This window comes from Ranitomeya variabilis, chromosome 6 (genome assembly GCF_051348905.1).
Source record: "Ranitomeya variabilis isolate aRanVar5 chromosome 6, aRanVar5.hap1, whole genome shotgun sequence".
Taxonomy (NCBI): domain Eukaryota; kingdom Metazoa; phylum Chordata; class Amphibia; order Anura; family Dendrobatidae; genus Ranitomeya; species Ranitomeya variabilis.
This window is the reverse complement of record NC_135237.1, coordinates 426,544,840-426,561,288: the sequence shown is the minus strand read 5'-3', so window position 1 is coordinate 426,561,288 and position 16,449 is coordinate 426,544,840. Positions and strand designations below refer to the sequence as shown.

The window sequence follows — 16,449 nt, the reverse complement described above, 5'->3', positions numbered from 1 at the left end:
TGCGCCCAATAGCCAGTACATAGCAGGCAGCCTTTCTGGCGACTAATTACCCCAGGTGCAGTACCTAATCTGACCTGAGAGTAAGGGGGGCGCCAGAGAGCTGCAAGTGTTAAGTGGAACTGTAAGCGGGATAGACACAAATCCCTGCAGTTCATGGTATATTGAAGAGCAGTGGGATACCTAAAATAAGCCCCTGCTGTAAACAAGAGGTCAATAGCCTCGTGTGTGTTTTTTTCATCACATTGTGGCAGTGGAGGGATAACTAGGATAAGCCCCCCCTGCACATGTGATAGCCGTCTGCTGGTCTAAGGTCACCCCAATCCGTGACATATTGTAGGCAGCGGCTGAGGGATCTTGACAGTCACGGTGTGAATCGTGACAATTGTTTTTAAACACGTTTGTTGGTTTTTGTATTCAATAAAATTATTACTACTACACTGTGTTCCAAATTATTATGCACATAGAGTTTAGGAGTGATAAGGTTAGAATTTTTTTGTTTGTCATTTAAACTCATTGATGGTGATGTGTGTCAGGGCTCTTTATATCACTGAAAGCAATTGCAGATACCTGTGCACATTAGTTTGGCAGGTGTGTCCAAATAAAGGCAAGACTACTTAAGAAGGCTGTTCCACATTATTAAGCAGCCTACATTTTTTGCCAAAATGGGAAAGAAAAGGATGTGTCGGCTGCTGAGAAGCAACAAATTGTGGAGTATTTAGGTCAAGGCATGACTACAATCAACATTGCCAGGACACTTCATCGTGATCATCGCACAATCAAGAAGTATGTAGCTGATTCCCAGCACACACGTGTGCGTGCTGATAAGGAAAAATTGAGGACTCTTTCCAACAGGCAATTGCGTAAGGTTAAAAGAGCAGCTGCAAAAATGCCTTGTCATAGCAGCAGACAAGTTTTTGAAGCTGCTGGTGCCTCCAACGTCCTCAGAACAACAAGATGCAGGGTCCTTCAGAGGTTTGCAGCTGTGTGTAAGCCATCCTGTCGACCACCTCTATCCACTGCACACAAGCAGAAACGGCTCCAGTGGGCCAAACGATACATGAAGACTGACTTCCAAACTGTTTTGTTCACCGATGAGTGCCGTGCAACGCTCGATGGTCCAGATGGATGGAGTGGAGGATGGCTGGTTGATGGACACCCCATGAAAACACGGCTAAGGAGCCAACAAGGAGGAGGTGGAGTAATGTTTTGGGCTGGAATCATGGGGAGAGAGATTGTCGGCCCCTTTATGATCCCTGAAGGGGTAAAGATGAACTCCATAATCTATGTGGAGTTTCTAAAACAACACTTCCGACCATGGTTCAAGAGGAAGAACCGTGCTTTCCGCAGCAAGATCATTTTCATGCATGATAATGCACCGTCTCATGCTGCAAAAAACACATCTGCATCTCTGGCTGCTATGGGCATAAAAGAGGACAAACTTATGGTTTGAGGTCACCAACTTCCCCTGACCTCAACCCCATTGAGAACCTCTGGAGCATCATCAAAAGGAGTGTCTATGATGGCGGGAGGCAGTTCACATCTAAGCAACAGCTCTGGGAGGTTATTCTGTCCACATGCAAAACAATTGAAGCAGAAACCATCCAAAAACTGACAAATTCAATGGACGAGAGAGTTCAGAAGCTTCTTTCGAACAAGGGGTCCTACGTGCAAATGTAACATCACCTAGAATAAAGTTTTCACTTGAAAACTGTTTGATTTCATTTTGTAATAAGCTGATGATGCTTATAACTTCACAATTGACCATTTGTTTGTTCAAAATTAAAAAAAAGGTTGAAAACTCTGCTGCGCATAATAATTTGGAACATGCATTTTGAGTGTTTATTTTTTTTAAAAAGATTCTGTTTTCATAGGCAGTTTGTTGCAAAACATTGCAATTATACTAGAATAGTAGATGACTGGAAAATAACAATGACTGCAATTCAGATAGGTAATTTAGAGAAAATATGAGGAAATATTATTTGCATAATAATTTGGAACATAGTGTATATATCAGTGTGGTGATCCCCAGTGTTTGGTCTGCAGCTTTTCTCTCTTTATACTATGTTCTAATTTTTTGCATTGACCTTGGGAGTATCCCCCTAGTAATATTGTGGTGCCCTCCTCAATAATATTGGCACTACTGCGTATGCACCCGTGCACTATGTCCCAGAACACAGCGAAATATGTCCGGGACATAGTGCGCGGGCGCATGCGCAGTAATGCTTTTCGGCTTTGCCCGCAGTTGGGCAAAGCATACTGCGCGTACGCGAGCGAAGATTGCATTGCGCATGCGCGAACTATGGAGGACAAAGTACTCTAATTCTCGAACATATTGCAGACAACAGGGACAGATGTGGTGGAGAAATGAAGACGAAACGCCGCCCATCGGACCGGAAAAAAGGCATTTACATATCCTGCCAATTTGAGGTGACAGGTTCCCTTTATGAGTGAGGGTCATAAAGCAGCTAAGCCATTACTATTGTAACTCAAGCTTACAATGAAATGAACTCCATAAACTGTTATAATTATCACATTTTTGCTTCAATATTTTTGAGGACAAATAAATTACAACATAATAAAGTGTGGCTGTAACAACTTGCAGACCACAATTACAATCTACTGTTTAACAACACAAAAAAAGACTTGAAAGTCACTAAGACATAATCTGGCAGATCCTAGCTGACAACATACCATAATAAACAGCAGAGAGGACTAAAACAATCGTGTGCTACAAAGCAAGAGATGTTATGGCTTATTCAAGCAAAATGACATCACATCAAAAAAATGGAATTATCCCTTTCAGACTGTGGAATGGTTAGGCATAATGGGAGATGTGACCGAAATCTAATACGGGACCCGATTGTTCATGACATCGGCCTAACCATTTCTTAAGTACATATGACTATTGTTTCAATCCTAAAAAAGGAACACTTGAGACAAGAGATGAAGGATGCCAGGTCAGAAATGGCATAAACATGCAAGATTCTATGTAAGTGTAGATGGTAACATCTGCAGAAGTTCACCTACAGTGCACAATCAACCCTACAGCCACCAGGGCCATCTGCCTATTGTCCACACGAGATGTTGGCTGTGTCCTCTGTATAGGTCAGCATGTTTGGCACACTGCTGTCACTTGTTGGCGAACGTTTATGGCCAATGTCCGGCGTATTCTAAAGGGGAGCGGTATAAACCTGGAGATGTATGCTCATGGCCTCATTCTATATGTCCATGGCTGTCCTTCAGCACCATCAAGCTTTGATTTGTATGCCCTGCTGGTGTTGCTGTAGTGGTTTGTAGCAAAATGTCTCATCAATCCAGATATATTTGACTTTTTCTACTAACATGGAGGCTGGCATAAATGATTAAAGGGGACCTGTCACCACTCCGCTTTGTTTTAGTACATACTTTTATTACCCATGAAACAACAATTCTGGAGCATCAGTTCTCATAACTTTGCACTCTCGTAATCTGGGCATTATAATACAGTCTTGTCAAAGGGGCAGGTTAGAGACAGGCTGTTCTCATAAGATCTGAGGCACTGGCATTAGAGGGAATCTGTCACTAGGTTTTTGCTACCCCATCTGAGAGCAGCAGAATGTAGAGGCAGAGATCCTGATTTTAGCGATGTGTCACTTATTGGGCTGCTTGCTGTAGTTTTGATAAAAATCAATGTTTTATCAGCTGAAGCTAGAGGACTAGTAAACCTGTTAAGATGTCCTCAAAATTCATGAGCTCTGTATGACCTCACCACCACCGCTGATTAGCAGCTTTCTGCCTATGAACAGTGTACACAGACCGCTGCCAATCAGCGGTGTGGACAAGTGTGGTGGGGTTTTGGAAGAAGGCAGACATGTTTTTCTAATTCTTAGACAATCCCTTCAAGGTGTGTTGTATGCCATACCAGTCCTATCTTACAGAATGGCTGAAGACACAGGGCTCCATTCATGACAGTTTTCGGGTGTGAAACACCTTCAAATGTCACGAAGTTGCTCCAAAATTATGTGACTTTTGGCATTTTCATGGCAGTTTTGGTCATTTGCACCAAAGTGGTTGGAGTTAGGACTGGACAGTCAAATTCGCGAAAAGTTGTGGCATACCATACCCCAGAAATGTTATTCCAGACTGGTGTAACGTTTCTGGTGGAGGCCTAAGCTGGTTGTAAGATATGGCTGATTTATTAAATATCATGTGCCCTTTAACAAATTAGACGCATCTCATGCCTCTCGCCCGCAGCCTTTAAAGATGTATGACAGAGGAAGCCGGGCAGGGAACACATCAAGTAGATACATAGAGATACAAAAAATATCCATCAGAATAACAGAGATGGTGAAGGGGTTGTTGACGCGGACATCACACATGTACACACCGGCCAGGATGTGCGTTTGTTTCACAGGTATTATGACCATGTCCTATACTAATATGACCGATGCACAATACCTACCCTACTACACAGGTAGTACATGCATGGGCGCCGGTAAATGCCAAATTGGAAAAGGAGCAGTATCGGACATCCACTAACAAAATGGTGTTTACGTAGGAAAGTGGGACACAAAATGTAAATGACCTAAATACTCAGCAGTTACTCACTCTCCCCGGGTCCAGCGCTGCTCTTCCTATGATCCTGGTGTTTCATGTCAACAACACACAGCAACGCTATAGTCAGTGACTGAGCCCAGCAGTTGTGCCGAGGCAGACGCCATGTGCCGCTGAGCACCAAGATCAGCACCTGGCTACAGCGGTGACACCGTGGCAACCAAAACACCATGGTCAGAGAAGCGGTGTTGGACCAAGGGAAGGCGAGTACCTGTTGAGTTTGCCATCTCTGAATGGTAAAGTGCTGCGCAATTTGTTCGCTCTACAAAAATAAAAATCATTATTATTTTAGGGACTTTACAAAGTTTGGGGCCTACTTTCCTGAAAGTGGACAACCCCTTTACTATAATAAATGTCCTGCACATAAATACACATATTTGTTACACGTTCCTTACCGTGATCTCTGGATTTCAAAGGCACTTCCGCCTCCACATTGCATTTGGTCACTGCAGCTGAAAATGGGAGCAGCAGAAGTCCTGCAGAATGCAGCAGGTAGAATGGCAGAGGTGAGAGAGTTCAGGCGGCCCCTGCTCCCTGCACAAGGCGGTGGGGGGACAGGGGTCCCTGCAGCATTGCTGGTAAAAGCATCCTCCTCCTCTTCCTCATCATACTCACTGAAGTGGGGTTTCTTCCCCTGCTCCATCATCTCCTGCCTCCCACCCAACGCACAAGGCAATGGTCCTGATGGTGAGGGCACTCCTGTCTTGTGTTGTGTAAGGAGTTGATGGGTATTAGCAGGCAATGTATTAAGAGATGTATTATGCATGGCTTCTTTTTCAGCAAGCTGGAAAGTCTGTCGGATTTTGCTCACTGCACATACAGTGCCCTCCCTTGTTGCACCATTACCCTGCAGGGGTCGCCCATCCAGTGAGATGTTGGTGAGGAAGGAAAGGGCAGCCTGTCTCCTGCGAGGATCCATGCGCTGTTGCCTTCTTATATGGTCCAGACTATATGAGCCAGGAGACTGCATTGACCCCCCAATCAGCCCATTGATACTGCTTTTACTGCTCGTGGCAGTGGCCATGGTTGTTGTATTTGAAAAGATCAGTGAAGGCTGCAGGATTGCTTCATAGCAGCAGAGCACGAGCATGCACGCCAAAGAACAGCACACACAGCAGCAAGGCACTGCTTGTTATTGCTGGGAGTTGGGCGGGATCACAGATGACATGCTTCCTCTCTTCCCCTCCCCTGTTTATGTCTACTGCACGTGTGCAATAATGGGATGGAGCGCCCCCAATTTACTGCCAAAAGTGGCTTTTTACAGATCAACTGCTCCCCCTAGTGAGCATTTTAGGTACTACATTGAAAAACATCTGCATTGGCAAAACAGTTTTCCCTCCCCTGGTTGAGCATGTGCCTTCTCTTGTATAAAACAGGACTATTCAGAAAGAGACTGAACCCCTATAAAATGCATGCGGAAGTAGGTAGAGCTAAGAAAAAAAGTCCACAGCACCACGCCGAAGACTCAAATGTTAGTGTGAACCCGGCCTTAGTGGAGAATGTGCTGTGGAGCCCACCTGATCTAATAGTATGGGAGTTATTGACAGGCATGATGGTCTACATGTGACCATGTGACTGGCACAGTATACAGTGGCTTGCAAAGGTATTGGTCCTCACTCCCACCCCCCTTGATTTTTTACCTAGTTTGTTACATTACAACCGGTGTTTAAATATGTTGTAATCCGATTTGTGTGTGATGCATCAGCACTAAAATAATCTAAGTTGGTTAAGAGAGAAAAATATAGGCATAACATTAAATTTATGGGATCCAATAACTAAAAAAAATTGCATGTGCATTCACCTCTTTCGCAATGGAGCCCCTAAAAATTTCTAGTGCAAATAATTCCCGTCATAAGTCACATACTTAGTGAGAGGAAGTCCACCTGTGTGTAATCTAAGTGTCACATGGTCTCTCACTATACACACACACCTTTTCTGAGAGGCCACAGAGGCTGCAACACCATTAAGAGACACCACTGACCAAACAACACCATGAAGACCAAGGAGATCTCCAAACAAGTCAGGGACAAAGTTGTTCAGAAGTACAAGTCAGGGTTGGGTTATAAAAAAATCACCCAATCTCTGATGATCCCTGGAGCACCAACAAATCCATTATCATCAAATGGAAAGAACATGGTACCACAACAAACCAGCCAAGAGAGGGCCGCCCACCAAAACTCTCAGCCAGGGCAAAGAGGGCACTGATCAGAGAGTCAGAATCATGACTGGAGTATCTATCCATACGACCACAATAAGCCGTACACTTCATGGAGGTGGCCTTTATGGGAGAGTGGACAGAAAAAAGCCTTTACTTACACACACAAATTGTAAGGCTTGCTTTGAGTTTGCCAAAAGACTCGTGGGAGACTCCCCAAATATATGGAGGAAGGTTCTGTGGTCATATGAGACTTTCAGCTGTCATCTTGTGTGTGGGAGATCATACTGTGTGTTGGCAAGCTATGGGGCACCTAATATACATGAGAAGGGGAAAGTATGGGGATGGCTGTGGAGACTGAAGAATATGGGGGGGTTAATTGCATGCCAATTGACAGTAGCATATCCAGGCTAAGATTATAATCCTCTTTCAAAGTGTGAAGCTGAGACAGAACACCTGGATCAGCTACAGCAGCTCAAAAAATACACATTCACACTTCCAGCAGCCTAGCTGGTGCCATGGCACTCTTGGCAGGATGAACTACTGCACAGAGCGCAGGCTGAACTGTTTCTCCAGTCTCTTTGGAACCATAATTTCATAAGGAGATTATGGTGTTATCATACATCCTAGCCATATACTGGTTACATTTTTAAGATCTCTGGAAGGGTCTCAATCCGTTTTAGTACCCCACGGCGGGGAGATACATTGAACAGCTATTAGGAGCCAGGTAGCGAAATCGTGTTTAGTCTCCAAGTGCAAAGGGGCCCCAGCCGGATCCGATGGCGCTCAAAAAGCTGCCCTATGACCTTCAGTTGAGAAGTTATGACACATCATAGGTTTTGGAGTTTCAGCTACCAAGGCTACAGGGGAAGGGGACAAAAGCTATACTGGGGGTGGAAAAGAGAGTGACCGACCAAGGGAAAAAGTGCTCCTGTGATGCCATGTGGCCTTTGCTACACTTCTGAGGGGGGGAAACACGATGGGCGTCATGTTGGAAGAAACCGGAAACAGCTGGCACCCCACACCTCACATGTGGTCCAGCTCACCGAAAATAAAGCTGGTAACTGACATGTTTCATTGCTTATACCTTTTGTACTACCACCTGTATTTGCATATCTGACCATTCTAAATGTATAACCATTATGTATATAGTGTTTTGTCTAGTGTTTCCTTAAGGTGTTTAAATATCTAATTTGTCCTTGCACTGCTCTTTTTATTTCGATCCACGAATCCACACATCCATAGCCTTGGTTTAACTTCACGTGCCACCGGGGCTCGTTTCTGGCCCGACAATCCAGTTAACGGACCAGGATTATATCCAACGAGGAACTGGTGACAGCCCTATCGAAGTGGCAAGGCTCCATTCCACTGATGCAGTTAAAGGGTCCTCTCAGCCTGTCAGGATTGTGAGCGAGTGTTGTGCCGATCCAGCGGCTGCGTAGGCTTAATTTTTTTTACTCCCTGTGCCTCCCTGAGCCGTGTGGACAGAGGTTGTGTGAGTAAAACTATGCCAAGCTGACGTAATGTATCCCCAGGGGGAACGGAACGTCACTTTGGTGCAATTGGGGAGACCATATCGTGTGAGTTCTCCGATGTAATTGTGACGTCAGATGGGGTAGCAAGGTGTGTTTTTTGTAGCATTTTAGTATTAAATTACCGCGTTTGGTGCCAATTTCACTGGGATCAGGGTCAAAAAGGGACATGTACTTTTTTCAAAAACACTTTGGGGGGGAAAAAAAAAACCAAAAACTCGAAAATTACTCACATGAAGTTCAAAGTGGATTTCCCATAGAAATGCATAGGAAATTAAGATAAATATTATTTAGCTTAAAGAGGGTATGTATTTTAAACATAACTTGATGTGTAAATTCGAGAGGATATGGGGTCCTTGGTTGTCCACTCCAGAGTTACCCTCAAACCTCTTACTCAGAGAAGGAGATAGTATTGTAAATACTTTTTCTTGAAGTCTAGTTTTGAAAAATGTACTCCTATACGTATTTGAGACAAAGAGGGAAATTTTCTCCGTTTTGTTAATGTTCGATTTAGGGGAGGGATTGGGTGTTGGGTCCTTAGTAATGATGCAATGGGAAATTACATCTTATACCCTTTCTTTTTATTCTGTAATGTAAAATGGTACAGCTATGTTTGATAATCGAAAATGGAAAATTATCCCCTTCCTGACATCAGACGTACTATCCCGTCCATGTGACCTGGGACTTAATTCCCATGGACGGGAGAGTACCTCATATGCGATCAGCCGCGCTCACGGGGGGAGTACGGCTAATCGCGGACGGGTATCAGCCGATTATCACAGCTGACACCCGGCACGTTAACCCCCGGAACACTGCGATCAAACAAGATCGCAACGTTCTGGTGGCATAGGGAAACAAGAGGGGACTCCCTGCTTGCTTCCCTGAGACACTCAGAACAACGCGATGTGATCGCGTTGTTCCGAAGGTCTCCTCCCTGCAGGCCCCCGGATCCAAGATGGCCGTGGGGTCCTTCCGAGTCCTGCAGGGAGGTGGCTTGTCAGTGCCTGGTGAGGGCAGGCGCCGGCAAGCCTCCTTCACTGCCTGCCAGATCGCTGATCTGACACAGTGCTCTGCAAAGTGTCAGATCAGCGATCTGACTTTATACAGTGATGTCCCACCAAGGGACAATGTAAAAAAAAAAAAAAATTTACATGTGTAAAAATATTTAAAAAAAAAAAAATTCCTAAATAAAGAAACAAAATATATATTTTCCCAAAAAATATATTTTTTTATGTAAATAAAAAAAATTAAAGTACACATATTTACTATTACTGCGTCCGTAATGACCCGACCTATAAAACTGTCCCACTAGTTAACCCCTTCAGTGAACACTGTAAAAAAATAAATAAAAACGAGGCAAAAAACAATGTTTTATCATCATACCGCCGAACAAAAAGTGGAATAACACGCGATCAAAAAGACGGATATATATAAACATGATACCGATGTAAACGTCATCTTCTCACACAAAAAACGAGCCGCCATACAGCATCATCAGCAAAAAAGTAAAAAAGTTATAGCCCTCAGAATAAAGCGATGCAAAAATGTATTATTTTCTATATAAAATAGTTTTTATTGTATAAAAGCACCAAAACATAAAAAAAAATAAATGAGGTATCGCTGTAATCGTACTAACCCGAAGAATGAAACTGCATTATCAATTTTACCACACGCAGAACAGTATAAACGCCCCCCCAAAAGAAATTCATTAATTGCTGTTTTTTGTTCATTCTGCCTCCCAAAAATCGTAATAAAAAGCGATCAAAAAATGTCATGTGTCCGAAAATGGTACCAATAAAAACGTCAACTCGTCCCGCAAAAAACAAGACCTCACATAACTCTGTAGGCCAAAATATGGAAAAATTATAGATCTCAAAATGTGTTGATGCAAAAACGTATTTTTTGCAATAAAAAGCGTCTTTTAGTGTGTGACGGCTGCCAAATAAAAACCCGCTATAAACAGTAAATTAAACCCCCCCTTCATCACCCCCTTAGTTAGGGAAAAAAAAATGTATTTATTTCTATTTTTTCATTCATTAGTGTTAGGGTTGGGGATAAAGTTAGGGTTGGGGCTAGAGATGTGGTTAGGGTTTGGATTAAGTTTACAGTTGGGATTAGGGTTGATGTTAGGGTTAGGGGTGTGTCAGTTTTAGGGGTGTGGTCAGGGTTATGGTTAAGGTTGGGATTAGGGCTAGGGATGTGTTGGGGTTAGGGTTGGGATTAGGGCTAGGGGCGTGTTCGGGTTAGGGGTGTGATTAGGGCTAGGTTGGGATTAGGGGTGTGTTTGGATTAGGGTTGGAGTTAGAATTGGGGGTTTCCACTGTTTAGGCACACAAGGGGCTCTCCAAACGCGACATGGCATCCGATTTCAATTCCAGCCAATTCTGCGTTGAAAAAGTAAAACAGTGCTCCTTCCCTTCCGAGCTCTGCCCTGCGCCCAAACAGTGGTTTACCCCCACATATGAGGTATCAATGTACTCCGGACACATTGCACAATTGCACAACAACTTTTGGGGTCCAATTTCTCCTGTTACCCTTGGAAAAATAAAAAATTGGGGGGGGGGGCGAAAAAATCATTTTTGTGAAAAAATATTTTATATTTTTATGGCTCTACATTATAAACTTCTGTGAAGCACTTGGGGGTTCAAAGTGCTCACCACACATCTTGGTAAGTTCCTTAGGGAGTCTATTTTCCAAAATGGCATAATTTGTGGGGGACTTTCCACTGTTTAGGTACATCAGGGGCTCTCCAAACGCGACATGGCGTCCAATCTCAATTCCAGCCAATTTTGCATTGAAAAGTCAAACGGCGCTCCTTCCCTTCCGAGCTCTGCCATGCGCCCAAACAGTGGTTTACCCCCACATATGGGGTATCGGGGTACTCAGGACAACTCGTACAACAACTTTTGGGGTCCAATTTCTCCTGTTACCCTTGATAAAATAAAACAAATTGGATCTGAAGTAAATTTTTTTTTAAAAAGTTAAATGTTAATTTTTTTTTTAAACATTCCAAAAATTTCTGTGAAGCACCTGAAGGGTTAATAAACTTTTTGAATGTGGTTTTAAGCACCTTGAGGGGTGCAGTTTTTAGAATGGTGTCACTTTTGGGTATTTTCTATCATACCCCCTTATTTTCTATTTACCCCTCAAAGTAACTTCAAGTGTGATGTGGTCCCTTAAAAAAATGGTGATGTAAAAATGAGAAATTGCTGGTCAACTTTTAACTCTTATAACTTCCTAACAAAAAAAATTTGGGTTCCAAAATTGTGCTGATGTAAAGTAGACATGTGGGAAATTTTACTTATTAAGTATTTTGTGTGACATATCTGTGATTTAAGGGCATGAAAATTCAAAGTTGGAAAATTGCTGAATTTTCTAAATTTTCACCAAATTTAATTTTTTTCCCCCAAATAAATGCAAGTAATATTGAGGAAATTTTACCACTAACACGAAGTACAATATGTCACGAAAAAAATGTCAGAATCACCAGGATCCATGCAAGCGTACCAGAGTTATAACCTCATAAAAGGGACAGTGGTCAGAATTGTAAAAATTGGCCTGGTCATTAACATGCAAACCACCCTTGGGGGTTAAGGGGTTAAAAGAGAAATTAATATGAAGTGTTTACCCATCAGTTTTATACAAATTGTCTCTTCAGAGATGAAGAGGACTAGAACTCTAGTGCCACCTATTGGAAAGTAGCAATCCTACAAGTCAATGTCGACCCTTTAACGAGCCTTGTCACATGACTTAGGAATAAGCCAAACCAGAATCTCAATTTGCTGACACTGTTTCGGGGTACTGCTCATCGTCAGTGCAAAGTGGAGATCTGGTTTGGCTGTGTGAGAGGCGTCTAATCAGGATCCAAACAGTTTTGAAGCGGTTTTCGAAGGATCCATTAAAAAAAAACTCCTAAAAAAATATGTAGGAACCACAGTAGGGTATATTCATGCAGTCATAATTTGCAAAAAGGGAAAAACAGTTGTTGATTTTGAACATAATTCATGTCAGCTAGAACTTTGTTTTTTGTTTTTTTTGCCGGTTTGGCATACAGATGCAGATATAAATGAGCTCCACAGTACAAAAATACTAATCTGTAGCTAATCCTGACTTTTTTTTTCCAGAGAATGAAGTACCCAATTTATTTGTTAGCTGGATGGTTATACATTTTCCTTTAGATTTAGGCATGGAATCTGAATCTGATAGCTTAAAAACAAGTGCACTAGAGAGCAGCAAAGCGATTTGCTGCAAATCGGATTCGTGTAGAAATGTTAGGAAGTTATTGAACTCAGCTTGTTCGAACAATTTGCTTCATGCGAATTGCCTAAAGTGGCGCCATAATTGTGTCAGCCAGAGAAGAACCACATATCCTCAGGTGAGACCAGATGGGCTTCCGCATGACAAGTTGCAGCTATCACATCACATGGTATAGTACAGTCAATCAGGAGGGACTATCAAAGCCTGTATAAAAAGCAGAGGCAAGGAATACAGCAGCCATTTGTGGTGAATCTGCAGAGTGATCGGATGTCATAGAACATAGGACATATAGTATGTGACAGCACAATAATAAAGATTAGTGTGAGGAACAGACTGCTGGTTACCATCGGTTTACCTACAGTTATATTTGCTGAGGTCACTGACATTACTAAAGCAGCATTTGTGTTAAACAGTTGAATGGGCTTGTATACAGCACATATTTTCAGGGCAGTTGGAGGCTTTGGAATACTTGGTTATCTTAATTGGTAGGTCTTTATTATCCAGGCCTCTTTTTTGGGATGTAACTCATCTAAATCTAACTATCCCCACTTTCATTTTAGTGCAGTTCTCAATTTCACCTCCACAACTTGACTTTGGTTTCATCAGATCTCTGAATCCTCCCCCTAACACTCTCCACCATACAATGTAGGCCAGAGTGGAGACTCCTTTGTCTGAATTAATGATGAGCGAGCGAACTCGGATAAGGTTTTTCTCTGAGCACGCTAGTGTCCTAATCGAGTATTTTTGGCGAGCTTGAAAAAAAATGCTCGAGTCGCTGTGGCTGCATATCTCGCAGCTGTTAGACAGCCGCATCACATGTAGGGATTGCCTACCAAACAGATAACATTCTCCTGGTATTAGCCTATCCCAGACGCATCTATCAAACTGCCAAAGGAGCGATTCATCACTCTGTAGAACACATTAACACTGTTTCAGAGTCATGTGACTACTTAGTAACATAGTTATTAACCCCTTCATGACCCAGCCTATTTTGACCTTAATGACCTGGCCATTTTTTGCAAGTATGGCCAGTGTCCCTTTATGAGGTAATAACATGACATATTGGGCTTCATGTTAGTGGTAAATTTAGGTCGATAATTTCTGCGTTTATTTGTGAAAAAAAAGGAAATTTGGCGAAAATCTTGAAAATTTCGCAATTTTCACATTTTGAAGTTTTATTCTGTTAAATCAGAGAGTTATGTGACACACAATAGTTAATAAATAACATTTTCCACATGTCTACTTTACATCAGCACAATTTTGGAAACAAAATTTTTTTTTGCTAGGAAGTTATAAGGGTTAAAATTTGACCAGTGATTTCTCATTTTCACAACAAAATTTACAAAACCATTTATTTTAGGGACCACCTCACATTTGAAGTCAGTTTGAGGGTTCTATATGGCTGAAAATACCCAAAAGTGACACCATTCTAAAAACTGCACCCCTCAAGGTGCTCAAAACCACATTCAAGAAGTTTGTTAACCCTTCAGGTGTTTCACAGCAGCAGAAGCAACATGGAAGGAAAAAATGAACATTTAACTTTTTAGTCACAAAAATGATCTTTTAGCAACAATTTTTTTATTTTCCCAAGGGTAAAAGGAGAAACTGGACCATGAAACTTGTTGTCCAATTTGTCCTGAGTACGCTGATACCTCATATGTGGGGGTAAACCACTGTTTGGGCGCACGGCAGGGCTCGGAAGGGAAGGAGCGCCATTTGACTTTTTGAATGAAAATTTGGCTCCAATCTTTAGCGGACCCCATGTCGCGTTTGGAGAGCACCTGTGTGCCTAAACATTGGAGCTCCCCCACAAGTGACCCCATTTTGGAAACTAGACACCCCAAGGAACTTATCTAGATGCATAGTGAGCACTTTAAACCCCCAGGTGCTTCACAGAAGTTTAATAATGCAGAGCCGTGAAAATAAAAAATAATTTTTCTTTCCTCAAAAATGATTTTTTTAGCCCAGAATTTTTTATTTTCCCAAGGGTAACAGGAGAAATTGGACACAAAATGTTGTTGTCCAGTTTGTCCTGAATACGCTGATACCCCATATGTGGGGGTAAACCACTGTTTGGGCGCACGGCAGGGCTCGGAAGGGAAGGCACGCCATTTGGCTTTTTGAATGGAAAATTAGCTCCAATCATTAGCGGACACCATGTGGGGGTAAACCACTGTTTGGGCACACGTCGGGGTTCGGAAGGGAAGTAGTGACGTTTTGAAATGCAGACTTTGATGGAATGCTCTGCGGGCATCAAGTTGCGTTTGCAGAGCCCCTGATGTGTCTAAACAGTAGAAACCCCCCACAAGTGACCCCATTTTGGAAACTAGACCCCCAAAGGAACTTATCTAGATGTGTGGTGAGCACTTTGAACCCCCAAGTGCTTCACAGAAGTTTATAACGCAGAGCCGTGAAAATAAAAAATAAGTTTTCTTTCCTCAAAAATAATTTTTTAGCCCAAAATTTTTTATTTTCCCAAGGGTAACAGGAGGAATTTGACCACAAAAGTTGTTGTCCAGTTTCTCCTGAGTACGCCGATACCCCATATGTGGGGGTAAACCATTGTTTGGGCACAATTGTTGACTTTTTCAACGCAAGATTGGCTGGAATCAATGGTGGCGCCATGTCGCGTTTGGAGACCCCCTGATGTGCCTAAACAGTGGAAACCCCTCAATTCTAACTCCAACACTAACCCCAACAAACCCCTAACCCTAATCCCAACCCTAACCGCAACACACCCCTAACCCTAATCTTAACCCTAATTCCAACCCTAACCCTAAGGCTATGTGCCCACGTTGCGGATTTGTGTGCAGATTTTTCCGCACTGTTTTTGAAAAATCTGCAGGTAAAACGCACTGCGCTTTACCTGCGGATTTACCGCGGATTTCCAGTGTTTTTTGTGTGGATTTCACCTGCGGATTCCTATTATGGAGCAGGTGTAAAAGGCTGCGGAATCCGCACAAAGAATTGACATGCTGCGGAAAATACAACGCAGCGTTTCCGTGCTGTATTTTCCGCACCATGGGCACAGCGGATTTGGTTTTCCATAGGTTTACGTGGTACTGCGGATCCGCAGCCAAATCCGCACCGTGTGCACATAGCCTAATTCTAAACCTAATTCCAACCCTAGCCCTAATAAGTGCAACCCTAAGTGCAACCCTATCCCTAAGTGCAACCCTATCCCTAAGTGCAACCCTAAGTGCAACCCTAACCCTAAGTGCAACCCTAACCCTAAGTGCAACCCTATCCCTACCCCTAACCCTAACGGAAAAACAAAAATAAATATATTTTCTGTATTTTATTATTGTCCCTACCTATGGGGGTGATAAAGGGGGGGTTATTTACTATTTTCTTTATTTTGATCGCTGTGATAGAACCTATCACAGCGATCAAAATGTACAGGGAACGAATCTGCCAGCCGGCAGATTCGGCGGGCGCACTGCGCATGCGCCCTCCATTTTCCAAGATGGCGGCGCCCATGCGAGAAGACCGAGGACACCGGCAGGGACACCGGGACTAGGTAAGTATGAGGGGGTGCGATCGGACAGCGGGGGGGCGGAGGGGAGGACGGGGGAGGGTTGGAGGGGAGAGGAAGGTGCATAGGACAGGACAGAGAGGTAGGGAACAATGACGGCGGCTGCAGATCGCCGCCGTCAGTCGTGGGGGGGCCAGATCGGGGTCTCCAGCCATGGCTGGATTGTAATATTTCACCAATTTTCATAGGTGAAATATTACAGATTGCTGATTGGCTGTTTCACTTTCAACAGCCAATCAGAGCGATCGTAGCCACGGGGGGGGCAAAGCCACCCCCCGGGCTCAAGTACCACTGCCCCTGTCCCTGCATGTCGGGTGAAATTGAAGTTAACCCTTTCACCCGGCCTGCAGGAACGCGATCATTCTGTGACACAGCAT

The 16,449-nt window shown here is 43.2% G+C and overlaps 1 protein-coding gene across 2 annotated transcripts in view; it reads right to left on the bottom strand.

Annotated features, from left to right (window-relative positions):
• The window catches only part of CABLES1 (Cdk5 and Abl enzyme substrate 1), a 135,295-nt gene that overhangs the window by 87,646 nt on the left and 31,200 nt on the right, over window positions 1-16,449 (bottom strand). The window contains exon 1 of one of the 2 annotated variants that reach the window (XM_077270350.1): window positions 4,989-5,734. The exons of the other annotated variant lie outside the window; for it this stretch is intronic. Coding sequence (XP_077126465.1) covers window positions 4,989-5,683 — 695 coding nt within the window. The 5' untranslated portion in view covers window positions 5,684-5,734. Of the gene's footprint in view, window positions 1-4,988; window positions 5,735-16,449 lie in introns of those variants that run through there. 2 annotated transcript variants of the gene reach the window in all.